The sequence below is a fragment of the Pogoniulus pusillus genome, chromosome 27 (genome assembly GCF_015220805.1).
Source record: "Pogoniulus pusillus isolate bPogPus1 chromosome 27, bPogPus1.pri, whole genome shotgun sequence".
In the NCBI taxonomy this organism is placed as follows: Eukaryota; Metazoa; Chordata; class Aves; order Piciformes; family Lybiidae; genus Pogoniulus; species Pogoniulus pusillus.
This window is the reverse complement of record NC_087290.1, coordinates 8,485,026-8,505,545: the sequence shown is the minus strand read 5'-3', so window position 1 is coordinate 8,505,545 and position 20,520 is coordinate 8,485,026. Positions and strand designations below refer to the sequence as shown.

The 20,520-nt window shown below is 58.3% G+C and overlaps 2 protein-coding genes across 5 annotated transcripts; both read right to left on the bottom strand.

Moving 5' to 3' along the window:
- Window positions 1-71: 71 nt before the first annotated feature.
- Window positions 72-3,768, bottom strand: RSKR (ribosomal protein S6 kinase related). Of its 4 annotated transcripts, none has more exons than XM_064165864.1 (12): window positions 3,672-3,768; window positions 3,382-3,573; window positions 2,753-2,836; window positions 2,608-2,676; window positions 2,378-2,447; window positions 1,502-1,609; window positions 1,290-1,330; window positions 1,175-1,202; window positions 1,017-1,106; window positions 857-945; window positions 671-781; window positions 72-579 (listed from the first exon to the last, which is right to left on the bottom strand). In XM_064165864.1, the coding sequence occupies exons 1-12, from the start codon at window positions 3,726-3,728 to the stop codon at window positions 358-360; spliced, it is 1,161 nt and encodes a 386-aa protein (XP_064021934.1). In that variant the 5' UTR covers window positions 3,729-3,768; the 3' UTR covers window positions 72-357. The 4 variants fall into 4 exon arrangements, with proteins under 4 accessions (XP_064021934.1, XP_064021935.1, XP_064021937.1 ...); XM_064165865.1 differs by having other exon boundaries at window positions 3,687-3,758; XM_064165867.1 differs by lacking the exon at window positions 1,017-1,106.
- Window positions 3,769-4,293: 525 nt separating this feature from the next.
- BLTP2 (bridge-like lipid transfer protein family member 2) lies at window positions 4,294-20,442 on the bottom strand. The gene is made up of 39 exons (XM_064165859.1): window positions 20,144-20,442; window positions 19,004-19,133; window positions 18,688-18,734; window positions 17,773-17,935; window positions 17,575-17,693; window positions 17,152-17,212; window positions 16,774-16,972; window positions 16,488-16,611; window positions 16,003-16,127; window positions 15,844-15,911; window positions 15,619-15,767; window positions 15,255-15,373; window positions 14,871-15,034; window positions 14,491-14,755; window positions 14,165-14,370; window positions 12,904-13,999; window positions 12,481-12,672; window positions 12,190-12,392; window positions 11,992-12,110; window positions 11,698-11,918; window positions 11,409-11,599; window positions 11,223-11,322; window positions 10,948-11,150; window positions 10,307-10,601; window positions 9,453-9,610; window positions 9,131-9,337; window positions 8,697-8,796; window positions 8,324-8,506; window positions 7,917-8,038; window positions 7,651-7,806; window positions 7,447-7,568; window positions 6,646-6,826; window positions 6,480-6,566; window positions 6,278-6,388; window positions 6,056-6,191; window positions 5,702-5,826; window positions 5,263-5,364; window positions 5,013-5,147; window positions 4,294-4,832 (listed from the first exon to the last, which is right to left on the bottom strand). Exons 1-39 carry the CDS (start codon window positions 20,221-20,223, stop codon window positions 4,650-4,652), a joined length of 6,747 nt encoding a protein of 2,248 aa, XP_064021929.1. The 5' UTR covers window positions 20,224-20,442; the 3' UTR covers window positions 4,294-4,649.
- Window positions 20,443-20,520: the final 78 nt, after the last annotated feature.

The window sequence follows — 20,520 nt, the reverse complement described above, 5'->3', positions numbered from 1 at the left end:
CGAGCTGAGGGTGGTGGGGCAAGGAGGGGACCTTGCCTCGTCCCCGACCCTAGAGCCTCTCCAGATCCTGCCCCAGGGGAAACCAGCCCTGCCCGGCTCCACAGCGCCGTCCCGAGCCCTGCCCGAAGCAGGCCTGGGAAAACCAACCCGCTATGCTCCCTTGGGGTCCTGCTCCTTCCCGGGGGGTCAAGGCAGCACCCACAGCAGTGCCCGCGGCTCTCGGGTTTATTGCTCCCGCGGGGAGAGGTACAGCGCTGGGGGAAGGGGGACCTGGCCCAGCAGGGTCCGAACCTGCTGCCGAGGTGTGTGGGGAGGGGGATGTCCCTGAGCAATGACGGAGGTCCCAACCACGATGGCTCAGCCAGGCCACGGCCGGCCCGGCGAGGCCTCGAGGTCGCAGTCGAAGTCAGCGAAGGCGGCAGGGTCCGGTGGGGGCTGCTCGGAGGGGCGTGAGGCCACTGCCACCGCTACGGGGTCTTTCTGCAGCAGGTCGGCGTCGAAGGCTACCCCACGGAAGAAAGGGTGGCCCTGGAAGTGGTGGAGGTAGCGCAGGCGGCGCAGGGGGTTGTGGCACAACAGCTGGGGATGGAGGGAGGACAATGAGCAGTAGAGATCCTCATATCGAGCCCGGGGGCTAGCGAGGTCACCAAAATCTGAGTAGCAGAGTTACCTCGGCAAGCAGCCGGGCCAAGGCAGGACTGAACGTGGGTGGGCTCTCATAGCTGCTTGCTTTGACACGCTCCAACATGGCCGTGTGGTCTTCTGCTGGTGCCACGGGAAACTGGTGGGGGGGCAGGGAGCAAATTTAGGGGCTCCATAGGATGTCTTTATCTCCCCCTCACACTGTGGTACTTACCTCCCCACTGGCCAGGGCAAAGAGCAGGACTCCCAGGGACCACCAGTCAGCTGCATGGCTGTAGGGGCCCCCACTCAGCACCTCCGGGGCTGCAGGAATGAGTGGGTAAGTGCATGGAGGGAGGTGTGCCTCTCACCACAGCCCTCTACTCCCTTCTTACCCATGTACTGTAGGGTGCCACAGATAGTGTGGGCTCGCTCACCCCACTGCAGATGCCGTGAGAGGCCAAAGTCGGTGAGCTTAAGGTGCCCTGTGGGGTGAGATACTGTGTGAGGATCACATATAGGGGGTCCTAAGCAAGTACCCCGAGGCTCTTACCTCTCTCATCCAGGAGGATGTTCTCCATCTGAAATGAGACAAGCACTAGGGTGGCCTCTCTATGAGGGCATTTGGGGACACACACATACCATCCTCCAGCCCTGCTGCTACGCACCTTCACATCTCTGTGCATGATGCCCAGGTCATGGAGGTACACTGGGGAGAAGACAGATCTATCAAAGTGTCAATCCCCCCTGGCACAGTGCCCACTTCTGCCCCCACAGCACCCAGCAGGCAGCTTTCCACTCTCAAGAGGTGGTTAACCCTGCCTAGAGGTCCCCGTGGGTGGGAACAGTAGTGCTGGTCCTGGCATGGCAGGCCACTCACCTAGCACCAGCACGAGCTCAGCAGCAAACAGGCGGACAGTGGCCTCGGTGAAGCTCCCAGCAGTACGCCACAGTGCGTACAGGTCTCCGGTGCTGCAGTAGGTGCACACTGCCAGCATGAGTAATATGCATTACTAATGGGATGCCCTGTGGGGCCAGGCTGGCACAAGGGGCACAAGCACCAGGGTAGCATGGGCATGAAATGCCAGGTGGGTCACTGGGGCCAGGCACCAAAGCGATGCAAACAGTGGGCTGTAAGGGCAGTGGCAAAAGCACCAGGGTGACAGAAGCACCGGGGAAATATGAGTGCCATGATGGCATAACCAAGGTGACATAGTCATGACTAAGGTGACATGGGAACATGCAAGTATCAAAGCCATGGAGCACCACGACATAGAATTATGATTTGAATTATGATCTGGGGCTGGAAGGGACCTCTGAAAGTCATCTAGTCCAACCTCCCCTGCAATAACCAGGGGTATCAGAGTCACGTGGACACAGGGAACAGGGGAAGTACCAGGGAGAGATGAGCTCCGAGGTGGCACAGGCACTGTAGCCACACCAGTACAAAAAATTGTATGGTCCCCTGGGCTCTCACAGGCACTGGAAACATGCAAGCTACATGGCCACCAAGGTAGCGCAGCCATCAGAATCACTGGAACCAGGCAGGCACCAGAGTTGCAGCCCCTTGTTCCCATGCTCACCCCCATCCCTGCAGTGGGTGCAGAGTGGGAGCTGACAGCCAGCGCCTGGATGCCCACAGGGCATCGGGCAGCAAGGGGAGCGCGTGTGCAGGGACACGTGTGCGGGTGGAGGGGACACGTGCGCAGGCACGGAGGGGGGGCTGAAGGGAGCCCGCAGGCAGATGGTCACTCACTGATGAAGAGGTGGCTCTGGCCCTGCCAGCTGTCCCCCAGCCCATGGACAAATGGATGCCTGACCTGCCTCTGGGGACACAAAGCAGAGAGGGTGAGAGGCCCCCAGGTTGGGGGGCTAGGGGGAATCCGGGGACCTCAATCCTGCCACCCTTCTTCCATAGCTCTGGTGACCTCCTGCCATCCCCACAGCCATCCCAAAACCTTTCCATGAGCCAGAATCAACCCTAACCTGGATGCTGACTTCTTCCTTGCACTGCTTGAGGGTGTCACGGCGCAGCACCTCTACTTTAGGCACGACCTGGGGGGCCAAGGGGTTGTCAAGGGGGACCAAGAGCAAACAAGGGGCACCCATGCGTTGTGGGGGGAGCACTCACCTTCACAGCGCAGACTTTCTCCTGCCTGCAGTCCAGCACTTTGAGGATGGTCCCAAAGGAGCCTTTGGCCACAAAACCCAGTATCTGGGGTGGTGGGCAGGGAGGAAGCAGGGTGAGTATCCTATGGAGGTGGGCTCAGGATTCTTGGGGCACTGCATCCTGCATGGAGTGGGTGAGGTGGGGTAGCACAGGACACTTAAAGCAGGTAGTAGGAGACACACGAGGACCAGGAGGACCCAATAGGGACTTCACTGGGGTGCCTGGGAACCCCATTAGGGAGCGGAGGGACCCCAACAGGACACACAGACTGGACACGGGGACCTGGTAGGGGTAGAAGGGAGACGGATAGGGACACCGGTAAGATGCGCGGGGACACAGCATGGTGTGCGATGGGAGCCCATAACACGGTCGGCGATCCCGGGATGGCGGCATGGGGCGCACGGACGGCGCAAGGAGGACACACGGAGCTCTGGGGGACCCCGGTAGGACGTGCAGGGACCCCGGTACGGGGTGCAAGGGGATCTGTTGGGGGCTTGAGGGTGCCAGGGTAGGATGCGAGGACGCCCCGGGAGCCCCAGTTAGGATGCACCGGGACCCCAGTAGGAGGATGGGGGACCCTGGGACGGCACCTTGAGCTGCGGCTGTCGGGCCGAGGGGCGGACCGGGAACTCCGGCAGGAAAAGCGAGACGAGCTGCGGCAGCGGCCACCCAGGCAACGGCGGCTCTTCGGTGGAGCTCCGCGGGGCCAAGGCGAGCCCCGACCCCGGTACCGACCCGGCCCGGCCCAGCAGCGCCCGCACCCACGAACCCACGGCGCGGCCCTGCGGAACCGAAGGCAGCGTCAGCTGAACGGCTGCGGGGACCCTGGGGCTGAGGTGGGGGCTGGGGAACCCCCAGAGCCGCCGAGCGCCGCACGCACCTGGGGGGAACGCACCGGATCTGGGGCCGGGCCGGGGCCGCTGCTCGTTGCTCCCATCGCGGCGCCGCCCGGCCGCACCCCGGCCCCGCTAATCCGCCGCTTTACATAACCTCGCCGCCCCGCCCCGCCCGGGCGCGACCATCCCCCCGCCCCAGCAACCCGGGAGGCCCCCTTTCACCAGGAGCGCATCCCGAGACAACTCCCAGCATTGGGGCTACCCCTTCTACGGGGCTGCATCCGTGCAACCGATCCACTTCTGCCCACACTCCCCCGGCCCCGATTCTGGGCAGGGTCCGCCCTCCGGGACCCCCCCGCCATACTCTGGGGCTCCCTTTCAACCACTCATCCTCCCGTTGTATTCCACTTGCTTCATGACAGATAGTGGGATACTTGCAGCCGTCCACCAAGCACAGTCCTGGTCCCCAACGGGCTTACAGAAAGATGAGTGGTAAGGCTGAGCCTCTGGTGAGAGAGGGGCTGCAGCTGATCTGAGTTCCCCCCAAAAGAGAGTGCCCCGAGTAACCTTCACAGAGAAGGGCAAGGGGTGAAGCCAGAGCAGGTGCTACTCACTGAGCTCGGCACTGTGGAATGAGTGAGGAGGCAAATAACAAGCTCAAGACTGTTCCAAATTAAAAACTTTTTTAATCTCACTCCCATTACCCATTCTCCCAGCCTGGAACAATCCTGCTGCTTTACCAGGCCCCAGGAGTGGGCCCAAGGCCTGCACAGCAGGGAGAGGGGAGGCTCATGGAAGCCCTTGGCACAGGGGTCTCCACCCCACAAAACTGCCCCGGAGCATGTTGTGCCTCACACCCCCGCGGTGCTGCACCCCTGACGCACACAGAGAGGGCTGTCGAGGGCCTGTGCATAGCTAACCCCTGCTTTGGGCACCGCAGCCCTCTCTGCTGGCAGGAGTGCCCCTGCAGAGACAGGAGCACAGAGCAGCCCAGTCCCTTTCCGGCGTGCCAGGTGCTGCCATCATTTGCGCCTGCCAAAGATGGACTTCTTGCTGGGGTTCTTCTCGCCCACGCTCAGCCCGATGAGCAGCCGTGCCTTTTCATCCTTCTCCTGCTGCTGGATGGTCCCATCTGATTTGTTCTCCAGCTTCCCCCGGGTCTCTGCACCCGCTGCTGGCTTCAGGCGCAGCTTCTCTTTGATCACCTGTCCCGGGAGTTAGAGGGCTCAGTACTTCATGGCAACCCCACAGACAGCGTGAGAGCCTGAGCTGCCAAGCCAGTGAGCCTGCTTCCCAGTCCAGAGAACGCGCTGCCCACTATGAGGTTACCCTGGCAGCCTCCCTGCAAGGAGAGAGGAAGCGCCATGGAGTGGAGTCCCACATACCTGTGCCACCAAGGCCTTGCGACTATCCCTTTTCACTGCCATGGCAAAATCCATCCATGTCCATGTGTTGTTGTGGTACTCCAAGCATGGCAGCACCAGATTCAGGTCACCCCAGTCCACACTGTTCTTCTCGCCCTAGATGACAGGGGTGTGAGAGACCATGAGACAATATGCCAGGCTGCCCCAGGCCACCCCAGCCCAAGAGGCTGTGCTCCCTCCCCCAGCATATCCTACCTCACTGACCCCATACCTTGTAGCTGACACAGAGTGGCACCTGTGGGATCTTGATGTAGATGAAGGAATTGTTCATGGCTGCACGCTCCTTCATCTTGTCAATGTCATCCACAGGATGCTAGGAACAGAGCAGAAACCACAAGCCATAAGGGAAGAAGAGGAGACACAGCCAGGAAGTACTGGGGAAGGGACAGCTGGGCAATAAGCCATGGCATTGCCTCACTGGCAAGAGGTGAGAGCTGCTCTGGCATGATGTCAGGAAAATGAGATGCTACAGGGATCACATCAAGCATGCAGGTGTAAAGGTCACAAATCCTGACAGTGGGAGGGAGCGAGAGAGAACAGGCAGGCAGGCATGGGAGAACATAGCTCCCCAGCCCTGCAGTCCCAGGGAAACAGACGGGCTTCACATCAGGGCTCTCCCAGATTCCCCCCATCAAGGCAGCAGCAGGTACCTCAGGTGCCTTTCGGAATGATCTTCTCACCCCGGATGTTCGATTCAGTCCCTGAGCAACTCCTTTCCCAGGGCCCAGAGAGTCATCGGCCACAATCAGCTGCCGCGGCTTCACCACAGGAATCCCTGGGACAAAGAGGATGGGAGGTGGTGGCTGCTGGCTTGCTAGGGCTTAACTGTGATCCTGACCCTTCCCAGCTTCACTGCTCTCCCCTCTGGCTCCCTACCCAGAGAAACAGGTCCCTTTTCCTCAACACATGGCCCACCAGCAGCTGCCTACAAACATATCTTGGGCATTCAGACAGAGCTGTTCAAAGACACTGCTCAGGGAGGAGGGTGACCATGAGCCTATCACCTGTTGTCACCAGCTTGGACTTGTCTTCCTCATCCCCCACCTCCTCCTCCTCCACATTGCGGCCAGGGAAGAAGAAACCCATCATCCTGTGGAAGAACTGGTGGGTGAGCTGGATGGTGAGTGGTACCACGTTCACCTGCAGGGAGAGAGGCATGTCAGAATCAGGCACATCCTTCTCATGCCTCACAGGGACCCTGCCACCTCCCTGCCTGGCCCAGACACCTCAAAGTGCTCCTTGATGGAGATGCCTCCCACGGGTGGCCGGACCTTGCTGAAAATTCTCAGTGCCAGTTGCCGTCCAGACTGGCAGGAGCTCTGGGGACGCAGCACCACCTGCAGGGAAGAGGATGGGTGGCTGGGGTGAGGACAGGACACATATGTGTCCCCAACGGTGTAAAGCTATTTCCCCCAGGCTGCCGCTTGCCTTGTACACAGCGTTGGGGAGGAGGTTGTTCATCGTGACCCAGCCCAGCTCCAGCAGATGCTCAGCCGTGTCGTCAGACTTGTTGACCTGTGTGCAAAGATCTGTCAGCCCTGTACCTCCCAGGCCCTGGCTCAGGGGCTGCAGGTGCCACCATCCAGCTTGGTACCTTGCTGTAGAGGAAGCGCTGGAGTTCCAGCTCAGCTATGCCCAGCTGCCCATCTTCCTCAGTCAGGCGCCAGCGTGCCTGGGCAAAGTAGAACTCAGTCCGCCGCGCCACGCTCACATCCTCTGGCTGCTTTCGCAGCTCCATCTTGTTGGCTCGTTGCAGCTGGAAGTCTTTGAAGCACCTGCAGCAAAGAGAAGAGGACTGGGATGTGCAAGCCCTGGCATAAGGGAGTGTGGGGCTAGCAGGATGAAGGAGGTTCTCCTCCTCTATTCTGCCCTAAGTGAAGTCACATCTGCAGTACTGTATCCATGTCTGGGCTCCCCAGCTCAAAAGAAATGGGGAACTACTGGAGAGAGTTCACCAGAGGCTACAAAGATGATGAGGGGACTGAAGCATCTTTCTGACAAAGGAAGGCTCAAAGACTTGGGGCTGTTTAGCCTGGAAAAGACTGAGAGGGGATCTTATCAGTGCTGACCAATGTCTAAAGGGTGAGTGTCAAGAGGATAGGGCCAGTTTTGTTTCAGTGGTGTCCAGCAACAGAACAAGGAGAAATGGGCAGAGTCTGGAAGGAAGTTCCATCAGAACACGAGGAAAAAATGTGCTGTGAGGGTGCTGAAGGCCTGGACCAGGCCATCCTTCTCTGGAAAGATTCAAAACTAGCTTAAATGTGACCCTGGGCAATGTACTCTGGGTGACCCAGCAGTAGCAGGGGGATTGGACTAGATGGTCCCCAGAGATCCCTTCCTACCATTCTGCAATTCTGTGAAACACAATGCTGAAGAAACCAGAAATTGTCTCTACCTGATCAGTATGTTCAGCTCCTCACTCTCCAGCTGCAAGTCAGCTTTCTCCTGGCTCAGCTGCTGCTGCAGCCTGTGGTTGAGGTCTAGCAGGGTCTCATTTTTGCTGTCATCCTGCAGGGACTGGAGGACAGATAACCCTCAGTAACCTCTGCCCCACAGCAGGGACCCTGGGGAGCCAGGCCCTACCTGGATGCAGGCTCACCTTCACATTGGAGTACATCTGCTTCTCCAGTTGCCGGATCTGGGCGACATGCTGCCTCACAGCCTCCTGCAGGTGTAGGATACTGTTGCGCTGCTCCTCAGGGTTACTGGAGATTTCCAGCTGGAAGCGCACTCGCTGTTTCTTCTCACTGTGCTCCTGGACATGGGGACAAGGGAAGGTTTCTTCTCACTGTGCTCCTGGACACAGGGACAGGACTGACTTGGGTGCAGTGAGTGACCCAGTGACCTCTGAAGCCTTGGGGGTACCTTGCGTTTGGGCTCTACATGCAGTAGCAGGTTGTTGACTATGTCAAGGATCATGGCATACTGCGCAGGGTTGGTGGAGATCTCCAGGTCATGGTGGATCAGTGTGAACGTGTCCACAGCTCCTGCAGGGACACAAGAAGCAAAAGTGTGGCCTCACTATGGCCAGAAGTGGGATTTTTTTGGGGGGAGCAGCCAGAGATGGAGAGGAATGAAGAACAAGGCAAGGTGGTTACAGCAGCTCCAGCAGGCACAGTATGTGCAGCATCATCTAGTGCACTGCCATGTGGTTGGGAACCTCTTCTGTATACACCCCTCTGATCTCAGCAGGGCAAGCACAGCCTATCCCTGAACTTAGCTGGTCAGCCCATAGCCCTGCCCTCCAAGATACAACGCTTGGATATACCCACCCTGCTGCTTCTTCAGCAGATCCTCTTTCTCCTGGTTGGCAGGAGTCTCAGGGGGCTTTATCTGTGTGGCCAGCTCAGGGTCGATGTCATGGCTGTAGCTGATATAGTACATGCGGCAGCTGCAGCGAGAGATGATCCTCTGCACCTGCTGGGTCTGCTGGGCTTCGGAGGGCTGGTTCCAGTCTGGGGACACACAGGTAGACCACAGTCAGAGGACCATGTCCTAGCACTCTGGGGACCTCATGGCACACAGAGCATCAGCCAGCTCCTGGAGCCATCTAGGGTAAAGCCATGTACTCTCAGCTTCACCAGCCTCTAGGTCACATGTGAGCAGGACTGGGGCAGGCACAGCAGCCAGCTCCATGGGCAGTACCTGTGGCAGTGCTGACCATGCCCCCCACTGCCTGCCCGCTCTCCATCAGCTCCTGCACTGAGTCCAGGCTCCGTTGCCGATGCTCCTCGATGTTTTTCACCTGCAGAGGCACAGAGGCACAGCTGGTTGTCTCTGCATTCCTTGCCTTGCCAAGGCACTGACAGGACTGCCTGACCCCCCGAAAGCTCACCATCACCCATTTTCACAAGGGAAAAAAAACTCTTCAGTTTGAGGATAACAGAACACTGGGCCAGGCTGGCCAGAAAGCTTATGGAGTCTCCATCTCTGGAGAGATTCAAATCCCATCTGGACATGATTCTGGGAAACCTGCTCTAAGTAAGCCTGCTTTAGCAGAGAGGGTTGGACTAGATGATCTCCAGTGGTTTCTTCCAATGCCCTCCATTCTGGGATTGTAAGCTCCTCCATCTTCTCACCTCCAGCCAAAGCTGCCCATGCTCCCTCTCAGTGGGGCTGCTTTCTGTTGTGGCAAAGTACTGCATGCCATCCAGCAAACAGGTCCACGATGTCTTCTGCTTCAGTGTGTCCCCATACCAGGCAGGATGGTGCTGGCATTGCAGCAGCTGGGCCTTTGCAGCAGACACAATCACACAGCCTTCTGTCTCTGCACCACGGAGCATCATCTGCAGTGGGAGAGACTCTGGGATCAAATGAGCCCTTCAGGGGCCAGCATGGCCCCTCTCAATAGCAAGGCCATGAGGAGAGCATAGGGACAGGCAGGCTGGCCTTGGCAGGTACCTGGCAGTTGACCAGCTCAATGAGGCAGTTGCGGTTGTAGATGTCGTCGGTTTGGCAGGCAGCGATGCCGCACAGCTGCTCACTAGCTCCTGATTCCTCCTCTGTGAAGACCACGAACTTGTCTGTCTCCTCAATGAGCTTCTGCAGCATGTAGGCCCCTAGGAAAGGAGAAGTCAGTGCAAGCTGCAAGGGGCAGGCTGGGGATAACAGGGTGAAGGCAGGCGTGGCTTTGGGCTAGCATGCACATTGCTGCCTTTTCATTTCACCTTAGAATCACAGAATCGTTCTGGCTGGAAGAGACCTTTCAGATCACCAAGTCCAACCATTAGGCCAGTACTGCCAGGTCACCACTAAACCATGCTCCTCTGTATCACATCTACATGGCTTCTCAATCCTTCCAGAGATGGGGACTGCAGCACTTTTCCTGAGCAGCCTGTTTCAGGGCTTGCCAACCCTTTTGGTGAAGAAATTTTTCCCAATGTCCAATCTAAACTTCCCCTAGTGCAACTTAAGGATATTTCCTCCTGTCCTTCCTTAGGAAAAGGGACAGATGTCCACCTTGCTACAGGCCCCTTTCAAAGTTTTGTAAAGCAAGGTCTCCCCTCAGCCTCCTTTTCTCCAGACTAAACAAACCCAGTTCCTTCAGCTGCTCCTCAGAATACCTGTGCTCTAGACTCTTCATCAGCTTTGTTCCTGTCTTTGGGCACACTCTAGCACTTCAGTGTCTTTCTTTCCTAGTGAGGGACCCGAAGCTGAACCCAGTACATTGAGGCATGACCTCACCATTACTAGGGGGTGATGACACTATTACTGATACAACCCAGCATGCTTGCTCCTCTCCATGCTGTGCTCACCTCCTGAGGATGCTCTCTCAGGACGGCCACTGGTGATGGGAGCAGTCACTCTGGCAGGGACAGAGTGAGTAGAGAGCGGGCCCCGTTTCAGCTTCTTAGCTTGGAGCTGCGTGTCAATCTTCAGTCCCTTCAGGGCCTCAGTGGACAGGTTGCGCTTGAGCACAGCTGCTTTCTTGTAGCCATCGTAGAGGCCAAAAGCAATGTCCCTGTTGGTGGTGGTCCAGGATGCCCGCAGGTCCACCAGGTGCAGCTGGTGTGTGTGGAAGCCATCATCCCCATCCCGCAGCGGCAGCTCCTGGGTGCAGAGGGTCAGAGCCTCAGCATGACAAAGCCAGCCCACCTCAGCCCCTACCCTTAGGCCTCACAGAGGAGCTGGGAGCCCTGCCAGTCCCTGTGGGCAGAGTGTGGGAACCAGAATCTGGAGGACCACCCCAGGGCCCTTCATAGGGACCCCTATCAGAGACACTGTGGCTGGAACAAGGCATCCTTTTGGCCAAGTGCTTGGGAAATCAGAGGCCCATCAGGTCTGTTTCCTCTTCAACCAAATCCCTTCCTCTTTGTACCAAAAGACTAAGGTCCCCTTGTCCCAGGTGGATGCCACCAGGCTGGCACAGGCTGCTATGCTCTGTGTGCAGCAGTACCTCCTCTGCTGTGCGGTTGCTGTGCCGCTGGTAGGTGAGGGAGGACAGGCTCAGCAGATGGGTTTTCTTCACCAGGGTGTCGAGCCGGTGGTCGGCATTCTCGTCACAAGTGGAGGCCATGAGGTGGACGGTGACCTGGCTCAGGTCACTCACCATCTGCGTGATGCTCCACTCCGAGATGAGGCGTCGCATCACAGTGCCAGCTGGGGAACAGGGAGAGGGTTCAGCAGGGCCCTGCCCTGACTGGAAGCTCTGCTGGCAGGGCCCCCACTCACCTTGTGGGATGAGCCGCTGGGTGCCACGAGTGAAGATGTGCCCTTGGCAGCACTCCACTTGGATGCCCCGCTGCTGGGCAAAGGAAGCCCAGTAATGCACCTGCAAGAGAGCAGCAAGTGGGGGGTGAGAGCCCAGAGCAGGCAGAGCAGAGAGGTAACACCTGACCCCCCACCCCCAGAACTTGCCTGCAGCTGGGGAAAGAGTGCAGTGTAAGACAACTGCTTGTAATGCTGTCCCAGCTTCTTCTTACTGGGTTTCATGTTGTTGAAGAGCTTCCCACGGCAGATGGGGCGTGTCACGCTGGTCCATGTGGCCCAAAAGTTCTGCATCCAGCGAAGAGTGCTGCTGTAGAGCAGGATCCTGGGCTGGGAGTGCTCTGAGAATATACCTGCTGTCAGCCAACGCCCACGAGGACTGCTCAAACCAGCAAGCCCTGCCCTGGCCCTAGGGGATCCCCGGGGTGCTGTGACCCACCGTCATTGGGACGTGTCAGATCCATCCGGATGGAGAGGTTGAGGTTCTCAGAGCGGAAGGCACGGTAGGAATCATACTGCTGCCCGACTGGCACCTCAGGCAGGAACTCAGGGGAGCGCAGAACCACACCATGGTGGTCATGAGGGTTGCCGTGACACAGCCACTGCAGGTCCAGCGTCATGCACAGGTCAGGCAGGTGCAAGAAGCAGCAGTCATCGTACCTGAAGACAGAAAGCAGTGCTGCTTACCCCTCAGCACTGGTGGCAGCCTCTGTGCTTCTGGGCCCACACTCACTTGGAGGCTGTCCGGACATTGATGTCGAGGTTACCCTTGAAGACAAACTGCCCAGGCTTCCAGTGGAAGGAGAGGTGGTTCCACTCCCAGTGCATGTTCTCTGTGGTGTTATAGGGGTCCTGCAAGGACAAGCGTAAGGACAGACAGGTGTGAGCTGACCCCACATCGCACCCTGCTCCCTACCCTGTCAGTACCCACGTCAGTAGCCAGCTGGTGCAGGTTGGCCTGTTCAATGTCCATGTGCCAGTCTCCGTGAAAAAGAAGGCGGCTTTTGTCCCACCAGGGCAATGGGGCACTGGGGTCCTCCGAGGGCTTGGTGAGGAGATCCACACACTGGCCGATCAGGGTCCAGGCTGGATCCCAGCAGGGCCCCCACACAATGGTGTACTGGGAGATCTCAGCTGGGAACACAGAGGTTGGCTTAGTCCACATTCCATGCAGCCCCTTCCCCACCCTGGCACAGAGCTCCCCTGTCCGTCCAGCTCTTACAGTGGAAGTCATGGTAGAACTTCAAGGGTGGCATGTTCCTCTCCACCGTGGCATCGCCCCAAGGCAGCCCCAGCTTCAGGACCTGGCGGTACCGGGAGCAGGCCTGGCCACACTGCTCAGCCCCAATCAGCCGGCCAGAGAGCTGCCAGTTCCGGATCTCAAAGAGGTAGCGAGGGTAGTCACGGATCCGCACTGTGGGGCAGAGGAAGGGCTGAGACATGGGCACTGTAGGGACACTGCCCCAGTCCCCCACTCTGGGACACGTCCTGAACGGCTGTTCTGTCATCTCTGCTCCCTTCCCACTGCTTTGAATCTCCAAAAGTAATTACCTCTGCTTGGTTGCACATCACCCCTGCCCTGAGAGCCCAAGCCACACAGCCACTGTGCCATCCTGAAGGGGCACCCTCACATGAAGCAACTCACCAAAGAAACTGCCAACTCTGCCCTTCATCATGCGGCACCACTGGGTGACCATCTCCAGACCCTCAGCAGGGAACGGGCTGACACTGTCCAGGTCCTTCATCTGCTCCAACACACGTTCTGTGCCATGGAAGGACTCATCAGCCATGGCCACCAGCTCCAAGTGGGCTATGGTCCATGTAAGGAGAGCCCTCCGCATGGGTGTATTGGCATAGAGGCGCCGCGAGCGCTGGATGTAGATCTCAATGTTCTTCTTCTCCAGCAAGGTGTAGAGCTCCTCGATCTTACGGGCAGGCAGCAGCTCACCATGCTGCTTGCGCAAAGCAGCCACCTTGGCATCCAGCAGTTGGAGACGCTTGGCACTCTCCTTGCTCTCATCCTTCATCAGCTCATAGTTATCTCGTAACTTGACCTCAAAAACGTCATCCAGGAAGACCCAGGAGAAGTGTGTCACTTTGAGCAGGAGGTCGGGGGGTAGCGCCGTGCTGGCAGGGTGCCCGTGCCGGTGCAGGCCTTTTAGCCACTTTTGCACACCCACGGCAGCATCCAGCGTGCGGGAGAAGTCATACTGGTAAGGGAACTCGACGGTTACGCTGGCGAAGGAGAAGGCCCAGCCACGGTTGCGGAGTGTGCGGAGGGTGGGGAAGGCGCAGCGGTGCAAGATGACTTCCTCCAGCTCTGGCAGCAACTTCACCTCCACCTCCTTGCAGCTGAAGATGCTGTGTCCATCAAAGCCAGCAGCCAGCTCAGGGCAGTAGCCATGGAGGGCACCACCATGCCAGCTCACAGAGGTCCGTTCGGCAGCCATGCTGATGTAGTTGGCCTCAGAGACAAAGGCTGTGAGCTTGGCAGAGCTCAGCTCCAGCGACAGGGACAGAAGTCTTTTCGGGGAGGACCCATCTGGCTGGAGGGACCCTGGGGTTTCAGCAGGGGTGGCTGGGTGGGGTGCTGGGCTTTCTGGAGGCAGGGACAGAGGTGTCCCATGACCAAAGGCACACCACAAGGCTTCATGGCACTGCAGGGTGGCCAAGGTGTGATGGTACAAGTGCATGTGGTCAGGTGGGCTCCACAGCACCGCCAGGCCCTCGCCACACTGCACCTACAGCACAGAGAGTGAGGAAGCACCAAGTCACTGTTGGGTCTAGCACAGCCCAGCCCTGTTTTTGTTGCCAGCAACTTTCAGTGCCATCCAGTCCTCCCTCTGCCCCTTCCATCCCAAGCCCACCAGTACAGGATAACGCAGAGATCCGAGGCCCACACCAACCTCCAGGGAGCGAATGCTGCTGTGGTAGGTGACAGAGATCATGGAGAGGCTTGCCACTGGGTTGGGGATGGCAGGAGCTTTGCAGCATGGCTGCATCTTTTCTGTAATGCTCTTCACCAAGGCCAGCACCATGCCCTGGACACTGACCGTGCAGCTCTCAGCATTGCCCAGGACAGTCAGCGTGTCCAGACGCAGCTCCAGGGCACCTAGAGGGATGGCACATCAGTGCTGGAAGCATGGAGGAGGCACACCATGACACATCAGGTTCCTCTGACCGCAGGGTTCCTCCAGGACAGTCATCTAGGGTCACTTTTAATGTTACTTACCCACTGGAGCTGAGAGTGTGAAAAGGTTCACGTCCTCCACCTTCAGATCCACCTTCCAGAGCAGCCCCCAGGGCTCACTTGAGGCAGACGATGGCTGCTTGGAGAGCTCAGTTCCACTGGGCTGCAGGCAGAAAAGGGGCAGGACCCTGGCCAGGCACTCGGTGCAGGTGTCGGATGACTCCACTTGCAACCCCCGGATGGTACAGTCCAGGAACAGCGTGTCTGACTGGGCACTGGACATGCCCAAGGGTTGGTTGTAGCTGCCCTACAGGACAAACAGTACAATCACTCTCAGGCTGCAGGATGTCCTAATGCCACCTTCATGGAGCTGCAAACAAGCACCCAAGAGCCACCCCTTAACCCTCTGGTTCATCCCTCACCTGCAGGTTGAAGGAGTCAAGGATGAGGGCTTCTCCCCACACATGCATGTTGGGGGGATGTGGGGCACGCTGAATGTGTGAGTCGTTGCCCACACGCCAGCAGAGGTGGTCCACAGCCAGCACGACTCGCTGGTGCACGCTCTGTGGCCGCAGGTGCTGGTAGTCTGTGGGCAGAGAGAAGGGGGTAAGCATGAGCAGGGCTTGCTGCTGCCTGCTCAGCTGGCCCCAGACACATCCAGGCAGGGGTATGCAGCCCCTGGCCAGACACAAACATGAGCAAACACAAAGGAAACATGACCGTCCCTTTTCATGTCCTGGTACCTCTCTGGCAGAACCACCAGCCCCCAAGAAGCAACCACCCTGGTGCCAGCTGCCAGCCTGTACCTGCAGAGATGGAGTTGAAGCCCAAGGCAAAGGGTGGTGTGTCCCCCAGCTGCACTGACACGTTGACATTGGACAGTGAGGCACATAGGATGATGGGTGCTATGATTTGGGGATAGCTCCTGCATGGGACAAGCAGGGACAGGCTGTTACTGGGGTGCCACAGAGCCTGGCAGGGAGCAAGCCCAGAGGAACGCCTTCTCCACAGGGGCCCACTGACTACCCACCACTCTCCATACCAGTCTCCCCATCCCACAGGCCATGCACAGAGCAAAGAAGGTGCTATGTGCACAGGCACCCTGCCAAAGTGTGGCAGGCAAGGGGAAACAAGCTGCAATACCAGCAGCTGCACCGAGGCCAAGTTTACCTTCCCTTGTGCCCTTGGCTGGGGACAGGCACTGCCTGGCACCTGTATTCCCGTGCCAACAGGCCCAGCCAGAGTGAAAGCTCTTGGTGGCGGTAGTGGATGATGCAAGTGTTGAGCAGCACGGCAGCCGAGAGGTCAATTGCTGTGACCTAGAGCAGAAAAACTTGTGCCAGGAGCCGAAGCAGCCAGACTGCGGGGACAGGAGCATGCCTAGTGCCCACTCACCTGCAGGTTTGTCTTCAGGGAACTGAGGCACACGATGCGTTGGCGACTCTGGGACAGGAGAAGGCCATCTGGGGAGAGAGAGCAGGAGAAGTAAGGGGTGGTGGAAGGTATAGACAACATCCCTGACCAATGAGAGCCTTCCTGATCCTGGCTACTTGCCATCAAGCTGGAGGTCTATACTCATTTGGTTCAGGTCTGAGGTGGACGTGAAGTTGCGCAGTGGAATTTGCTCCTCTTCATGCTGATATAGAAACTGCAGCAGCTTCAGGCTCCAGGTAAGGTGCCTAGAAGAAGGAAGGAGTCACTACCAGGAGGGAACTGCACCATTGTATCCTCCATCTCTCATCCTCAGCTGACTGGCATGCTGTCATGGACAAAGACGCCAGCCAGTGCCCAGCTGCAGTACAGCCCAGCACTCTCATCCCATCAGCAAGGGAACCCATCAGGCTGTCCTACTGGATGAACAGTTCACAGGCCTTCTTTCTTCCCCAAGAGCTCAGACCCAGGCCAAACTCAGACCTTACCTCTCTAGGATTTGCTCTGTTTTGGGCAGAGCAATGGATGGGCAGAGAATGGCATAGTTATACCCAGGGCTATGTCTGCAGAGCTAATTTGGGCTAGGACAGCCTCCTCTGCCTCCTCACCTCTTCTGACTATTCACAGACAGCACCGTGCTGGTGTTTTCCAGCTTCACCTCCACCCTCCTGGGGATGAGCTGCAGTGTGTCCCTGCTCAGCAGAGACAGGGACTTCAGAGGCTCCCTTGGGCCTGAAAAAGGACACACAGAGTCACAGGAAGGCTCTTGCCCAAACCCCATGCCCTGCAGCAGGAGGGAGTGATGGCACAGCCAAATCCCTCTGACTCCAGTGAAAGTATGGAGACTACCAGCCTCTGCCCTGTCCAAAGATTATCCCTGTCTCCATCTCTGACCTGCACTGGGCTGTTCCTCCGTGCTGCTGTGCTGGGGTCCAGCAGCAACATGGTGCAGCAGTGGGCTGCAGAAGAGCCCTTCATGCAGCTCTGCCTGCAGGGTCCAGACACGTAGCCTGACGCCCACCAACTGCTGTTTGCTGCTGATCTCCAGCAAGAGGGAGAATGCTAGGGTCAGCTCTGCCAGGCAGGCATCATCCTGTATGGAGACATAGGCAAGGGGAGCACAGGAAGTTAGTTACCCAGCTCCCTTCCGGGAGCCCAAGATCTGTCAGCACCACTCAGCTTCAGGGAGATACCAGAACAGGTCCTTAGGCTGTTCCAGTGAGCCAGTGGCCAGGGTCGAAGTGTGACATTTCCTCCTTGCCCAGCACTCACCAGCTGGCTGCTCCGGAGCACTTTGCTGTTCACCTTTGTGAAGCTCAACTCGCAGGTCAGGCTGGGGAGAGCAGAGAACAGACAGAGGATGTGGGCTCTGCTGCCTTCAAATCAAGCCCCTGTCCTCTCTTTTCTGGGACACAAGAACCCCAAGTCCCTCAGCTAAACCCTCCCAAAAGCAAAGCATAGCCCTACTCCGTGCACAGCAGTTCATAAATTGGAGAACACACAACTCAAGCTTCTCATTAAAGGAGGGACAAGGGTAGCCTTGGAGGAGGTTAATGTGTCACATTGCAGGTGACATGGGATGCCAAGCAGGACAGAAAGAGGTGAAACATCAGGTTAGGGTCAGAGGAGCCCCCCTGACCCCTGAGCCCCAGGGCCTGCCCAAGGAAGCAGAGCCAGGCACGAGCACAGAGCTACCTCTTCCCGCTGCCATTCAGGAGCAGACGCGCCTTGCTGGCCTGGATGTGCCAAAGAGACTCCGAGGTGGCCACATGCAGAACCATGATGTTGATGGAGTCCATGTGGATGGAAAAGAGCTGGGAGGAAGGCGCTAGTGTGAGGGATGTCCAACTGCAGCACAGCCCACAACAGCCTCTCACCAAGCCTATACCTCACCTGGCTAAGAAGCCTCAGCAAGGAGGGTTTAAGAGTCAGGGTTGCTTTACTTTCGCTTCCATTGGCTTCTCTGGGAGCCTCCGGGACAGATGGCTGCAACCTGGGGCCCTTCTGGAGATCTGTGCGGATTCGCACCTCGCCAAAACACAGCTCAAAGTAGCACCTACAGAAGAACAGCATGGGCAGCTTTTACAATAGCTCACACATGGCACACCTAGCCCCATGGCCAGGGATGCCTCCCACCCTGGGAGCACGTAGGACCAACTGTAGAACAGCAGAAGAATGGCAAGGAGGATTGCAAATGCTCTCAAGTGACTTGCAGCTGGAGTGCTGGAAAACACACATATCCTACCACTCAGAGCTTAGATCTGCATCCTTGACAAGTAGAACATCTGCATTTAGGTCTTTACAAGTCTGTGAAGGACTCAGGGGCACCTTACCAAACATCCTTGAGATTCCTGCCCTGCTGTGGGAAAGACCTCAGCATAGTGGAAAGCTACACCTGCAAGAACCTTTGATCTACAAGGAAGGCAGCAGGTCTGAAAGCTTTTTCACTCTCTATCAAGGACCCAAGCCCCATGGTGCCATTGTCCCTGTTTGTGTACCTCTGCCCAGGTGCTGCCGTGCAGATCCTCTAGTTCTTCAGGTAATGAGAATAAACCTATTACTTGCATCTTAAACATGTTTTTGGGGTTGTTCCTGTATCTTGCCCATGCCAGTTCACACACTGGCACAAGGCCACCCCCAAGACACTGCCACCTCAAGGAGTGATTCACTCCCCTACAGAATAGACCACAGGGAAATAGGGACTGCAGAAAGGTATAAAGGCAGCAGAACTGCAATCAGGAAGGCCAGGGATGAGCCAGACCACAATGCTGAGAAAAGCAGAAAGGGAGCTGGGGCAGGGGTACATACGGCATCTCCCGGCTCAGTTTACTGGAGATCCAGACGTTGTCAATCTCCTGCAAGGATGTACAGATAGGTGAGAAAAGAAACAACCTGTCTCTCCCTTCTGATGCTCATCCCAACGTTTCCACTCTGCTCCCAATGCCTGGCATCATGCAGGGAGCCACCAAAATACCCAAGTATGGCTGTAGGAAGAAGGGCCTGGTACCAGCTACAGGGCTGCACAACAGGAACTTGGCTGCAGGAGTTTGCTGCCAGCCTGGAAGTGACTGCAGTGGCTCTGCCTGCCTCATCGCTGGTGATCACCCCTCACCCAGGTACCCACCACAGTTTGCTGCTCTCGCTGGAACTTGAGGCTGATGTTCTGTGCCCAGAAAAAGCCAAAAGAACCAATCTTCAGCTCTGCATGAAGCTTCTGTCGGCACCAGGTGACAGCCAGGCGACATGCCAGCCATCTGCAGAGGCAGGTAAAGGGCCAGAGTCAGCCTTACCTCTGAGACTGGAGGTTGGAGACCCTCTTTGCCTTTTTGAGCACCAGCTCTAGGATCTCCAGCTGGATAGCTGCTCCTAGGGCCTGGCCCTGCCACCACATGTGGCTCAAGCTGGGGCAGAGACCTTGCAGGTGTCACAAGCCCCAACACCTCTCCTTCTAACCCCAGGCCTGAGCCCCTACTTTGACCCCCATACACCTTCACAGCCCATGCCCACTCCTGTAGACTCTCCATACTCATCAGTCCCCAAGCCCCTGACATCCTCCCATCTAGCCCTGTGTGCCTTCCCAAACTCCTGGACACCAGCCCCCAGCCCCAGGACTCCCTCAAACCCCTGAACACTCCCATGCAATCCCTCACACCTCTACCCCAGCCTGTGAGCCACCCCAAACTCCTCACACCCCCTCAAGCCCTCTTTGGCCACCTTAGTCCTTGCAGTCCACACCAGGCCCCTGACACCTCATCCTCACCCCCATGGGTTTTCCCATACCACTGGCAGCACCATAGGCATCCCCACGACTCTCCTCCAACCTGACACTACCCCAGCCAGCCTTGCCACCCCCCGCAAAAAACCCCTGCGAGCCCTCCTACGCCTCTGCCACCTCACTACCAGACCTATGTCCCACCTCCCCCCCAGCCCCTGTGCATTCCCAACCCCCCTGTCACTCCACTGCCAGACTCAGGGGTCTCCGTCATGATCCCTATGTACTCTCCCAGCTTTATCACCCCCCCAAAACCCCGGTGGGTCCCCAATCCCCGTCGCCCCACCGCCAGCCCCGTGGGCCCCTCCCTTGACGCTTGCGAGCTGCCTCCACCCCAGCAAAGCCCTCCCTCAGCCCTGTTACACCCCCAGGCCCCTTGTCACCCCATTACTCGCCCCCCAGGCCCTCCCACAATCTCTGCGGGCCGCCTCAACCCTGCCACCCCCCGACGCGAGTCCCTGTGGGCCTCTCCCACGCCCCCCAGGCCCTGACCGCGCCAGTAGCCCGGCGAGCGCCGCGACGACGACGAGGCCGAGCAGCAGGGCGGGCAGCGGCAGCGGCGGCAGCGGCATGGCAGCATGGCGGCATGACGGCCCCCGGCCCCGCTCTGTGTCTGTTCCCTCCCGGCCCGGTATCGCCGCCACGGCCGCCGTCCGTGGGGCCGACCGCCCGCGCACCCGGAGTGGCGGCTGGGAGGGGCGGGGCCGAGCGGCGGGGCGGGGCCGAGCGACTCCTTCCGGGAGTCAGCGGCGGCGCCCCCTTGCGGCCAGCACGGGCATTGCGGCGGGGCTGGCGCACGCACGGGGACTGCCGCCCGGACTGGTACCGCTCGCCCCTCCGTTCCCTGCACAAACAGCCACACGACAGGG